At 41.0% G+C, this 4423-nt stretch overlaps 1 protein-coding gene across 1 annotated transcript in view; it reads right to left on the bottom strand.

Moving 5' to 3' along the window:
• The window catches only part of LOC101848445, a gene marked incomplete at its 5' end in the record, with an annotated part of 23453 nt that overhangs the window by 12937 nt on the left and 6093 nt on the right, over positions 1–4423 (bottom strand). Inside the window, 1 exon segment of the mRNA XM_013085145.1 lies at positions 638–763. Coding sequence (XP_012940599.1) covers positions 638–763 — 126 coding nt within the window.

The following is a 4423-nucleotide window of genomic DNA, read 5'->3' as shown; positions in this document are numbered from 1 at the left end:
CGCAATGGAAACAACAACCCTGTGTGAGCTAGTTCGAGTAAAAAACAAACAAACAACAAACAACCCTCCATGGGCCAGTTTGTGTAAAACAAAAATAGAAAATTTATTTTAAAAAAGACCTCCTCCCCTAAACGGAGGCCCGTTTGTGTAAAATAAAGAAAAACCTAAAAGGGGCAGTAGGTGTAAAAAACAACAACAACAACAAACAGCCCTAAATGGGTGAGTTGGTGTTATGCTGAGACTTGTATTATAATATCCTAGACCTCGCACTTGAACGTATCAATCCACTCTGGAGCTCACTATAGGAACTCGTGAGGGACAACGAAAACAAATTAGAGACGTGGGGGGAGGGGGGTATAGCTTTACGGAGGAAGGGAGGAAGAACGAGGGGTTGAGGAAGTGAGAGAGTGTGGGGGTGGGGGATGAGGAGTGAGGGAGTGAGAAAGAGCAGGAAAGATTAGAAGAAGAAGAAGAAGAAGAAGAAGGAGGAGGAGGAGGAGGAGGAGGAGGAGGAGGAGAATTCTCCGAACAAAAAAAAGACTTCAAACAAAGTTTCACTTTAGTAAAAACAGGAATGAGAAAAATAAAACAACCAACAACTGAAATCTGTTATTCCAAGCCTAAATCGATCCCTTACGTCGTCTACTGAAACCTCCAAAAACTCTGGAGATTTCGCTAATTCCTTGAAGTTTTTGTGCATAAGTTCTGGGTAGTCCATGAAACTGGACCTCATGCCGAATTTGTTTTTGATGTTGAGATACAGCTGAGGAGAGAGGGAATGCAACTGGTGTATAATTATTATTTTTCGCCTGGCTATACTGTCGGAGACTACAAGAGGTGAACTATGAACCCACTGTCTGTCAAATTCAGTCGAGGCTCAGCACCGACTCTTAAGTTGGTAACATACTAGCGTATTATATATGTATATTTATATTATAGGATCCTGTTTGTTAGATTTTCGCCAGCTTTTAATACTATCCAGCCAGCTATCCTTTTAAAGAAATTTTAAAAAACATAGGAGTTAAGGTCAATTTAATAACATGGATAGGAATTTTTTTTACCAACTGAACCCAGTATGTAAAATTAAAACATTCCTTATCGACATACATCACAACAAATACAGGGGCTTCTCAAGGAGGTATTTTGTCACCAGTTTTATTCACACAATACACGAACGATTGCCAAATAAACAACAGTAACATCAAGTTGATACAAATAGCGGATGATTCAACTGGGTTAATTCCGGCTGACCATAACGAAAATGCTTACCGGAATTTTGTACTCAAGTCTTTTGAATGGCGTGAAAATCATAAGCTGCTTCTAAACGGGAAAAAACCCAAAGAACTTTTTGATTTAAGAAAAAAGAAACTGCCCCTGAAGCCACTCGAAATTTAATGTGAAAACATCGAGCAAGTGTCAGATTATAAGTATTTGGGTGTTACAATAGACAACAAAATCAACAGGCGTGTCCACACTTCTCTCCTGCATAAAAAAGTGAGCTCATGTATTTTAAAGTTGATAGAACATTGATGCCTGTACTCTATCATTCTACCTTAGAAAGTATGATCAATTTATGTATAACAGCATGGGCCGGAAACACAAAACAAGATAAAGAAAAATTAAATCGACTAATACGGAAAGCTTGTAAAATTTCAACATTTCTTACTTGGATGAATTGTACATAACAGCTTGCACTAAAAAAATAATTCCATCTTTTTAGACAACAAACATCCCTTATTCCCTAAAAAAAGTTTTTTTTAATTCAGAAGTAAAAGACATAGGCTTCTGATCTGTAACAAAAGAAGACAAAGAAGGTCATTTTACCATCAACCATCAAAATTCTTCCATCTTAACCACCTTGTATAAGTATTCATATGACATTAGAGCATGCATACAAATAAAATTGAGTATGTATCTAGATTAAGATTGTTATTGTTTATATTGCTGCTCCAAAAGAACTTGAAAATGTTATCACAAAAAAACCCAATCGTGTTATAGCCTTACACTACACACTCATGCAGAATACAAATTTAAAGCTTAATAAATGTTTCCATCATCTGACACATTAATACTTCAGCTATGTTAAGAGACGCTAAGATATGGCCACTCAAAATTGAGCTTTAAAAAATCAGGCTAGGAAAAAGTTTTCAAAATCAAAGAAAAGTACAAGAGAGTTCGCGCGTATGTTTGAGGTGCATCAACATTCATGGTTCACGTTGGAGGAATGGACATGTATTGAATTTCAAATGATAAGAAATATACTATCACCTCCGCAATGAACGGCATCTTCTAGTGACATTTTTAAACTGATAGGAAAACAGAGCAGTCCCAAATACCACACAAAAAAAACCTGTGCATAATTTGGTTTTTGTTTACAAGCTATTGATTTCGTGTAGAGCACAAAGCCTGTGTTAGATTTTGAAAATAAATGTCAGTGAGGAACAGAGGCCACGAAAGTGCCATGGTTTTGGGTGGTCTAGGGTGGAATGAACAAAACGACCCCCTTGAGAATCACCGGATGGCTTGGTTTAGTGGATTACATCGAGCAAGTGCTAGAACGTCACGTCTTACCGTTATTTTCGTTATTGTATCATTCAAGTAGACAGTTCCATGCATAGCAAAGCAATTTCTCAGAGGGCTAATGCCCTCAGACAATTCTTGGAAAGCCAACTCATATCAATGTTGTGGTGGCCACCAGTAAATAGCCCCGATATCCCAATATGAATCCTTCAGGTATGTAAAGTCCTATGAAACAGCAACTGAAAAGCGACTTTGCTCCCAATTCAGACCCATCGTTTGCAACTCTCTTTGACATTTGAGGTAAAATGACAGGTAATCATGTCCAAAATGTAATAGATTCTATGTCCATTCCACCATTATTGATGTACCTTAATATATATGCGCACACACTTTTACGTTTCTTTGATTTCGCACAATTTTGTCAAGCCTGATTTGTTAAAGTCAATTTTGGGTGAAAATCATAAGCTGCTTTTAAATGGGAAAAAACCCAAAGAACTTGTTGTTGATTTTATAAACATACAACTGTCATAAACAATTAGGGCTCAACATCGCATATGACCACCATTTGCAAGAAAACAATCATTGCATCTTTGTCTCATGGACTGAATAAGTGTTCGCAATGTCAGTTATGGAATGGATTGCCATTCTTGATCCAAAATGTTAAAGAGCTCTTCCACATTGCTTCGGGTGGCTGATGGTCTCTTACTCGGTTCCCAAGAGCATTCCATAAAAATGCAATGGGACTAAGGTCCGGTGATCGGGCAGGCCATTCAAGCCTGATCAAGTGCTGCTACTGCATGAAGTCATCCACCACTCGAGCGCGGTGAGGTCTGGCGTTGTCGTCCTAGAGTATCGCGCCCTGGCCCATTGCCTGAAGAGCTGGAATTGCAATGGGGTGGAGAATCTCATTCCTGTAGCGGATACATGTCAGAGTGCCTTGAATGCGATGCAGCGGGCTCCTTTTGTTGAGTCCAATCCCACCCCACACTATAACAGAGCCTCCTCCATACCGGTCATGCTCCTGTACACAGTCGCTCACCAGGACACCTCCAAACACGGATCCTACCATCGTTGAAGGACAATTTGAACCTGGACTCATCCGTGAAGAGCACTGTAGACCACTGCGGGCGGGCCAGGTACTGCGGGCAATGTGGTTGGCTTGTATCAGTGGAACCCGGACTGCTGGTCGTCTGGAGCGTAGACCAATCTGACGCAGCTGGTTTCTAATGGTCTGGTCGCTTATTCTAACGTTGCCTGCGGGTACCACCTGCTGTCTGATGTGACGGGCAATGCAGGTTCGAGTTGCCAGGGCTGTTCTGGCGATCGTCCGGTCCTCTCGTCGTGTGGTCCACCTTCGCTCAACAGCAGTTCCAGTTGCAACATCCTAGTCTCTCAGTTTGATGATCACTGAGTGACTCACAGCTAGCCGTCTTGCTACTTCACGGACAGCAATCCCTTCGTGGAGCCAGGCTGGGGCTCGTCCCCTGTCGATGTCGCTCAGACGACTTCTTGGAGGCATTGCTAAAAATCGCTTAATGTGCCCGCAATAAATACCCCTGGCACCGTCAATCCGCTCATGCATTAGTGTAGGAAGCGTGAATTCCCCTGAGTAGGTTTTTAACCCATACAACAGAAAATCACGTGAGTGATTGTCAAAAAACAGGTTCAATTGTACAGAAAGTTGGCCCCCTTTCACCCTGTCTTGGCAGCGTAAATGAAACGACATGTGTAAAATCTGTTCACATTGTAAACAACGATGACCCTTCCTTACAATGACATCAACTCACTCACCTAACCTCTCAATATTTTTTGTTACACAGTCTCCAACATACTATTAGAATAGTGAAAACTGTAGTGGTCCCTTACGTGTGTGTGTGTGTGTGTGTGTGTGTGTGTGTGTGCG

Source organism: Aplysia californica, unplaced genomic scaffold, assembly GCF_000002075.1.
Source record: "Aplysia californica isolate F4 #8 unplaced genomic scaffold, AplCal3.0 scaffold00349, whole genome shotgun sequence".
In the NCBI taxonomy this organism is placed as follows: Eukaryota; Metazoa; Mollusca; class Gastropoda; order Aplysiida; family Aplysiidae; genus Aplysia; species Aplysia californica.
Note: the sequence above shows the minus strand (reverse complement) of the source record. Positions and strands in the feature narration are given on the sequence as shown.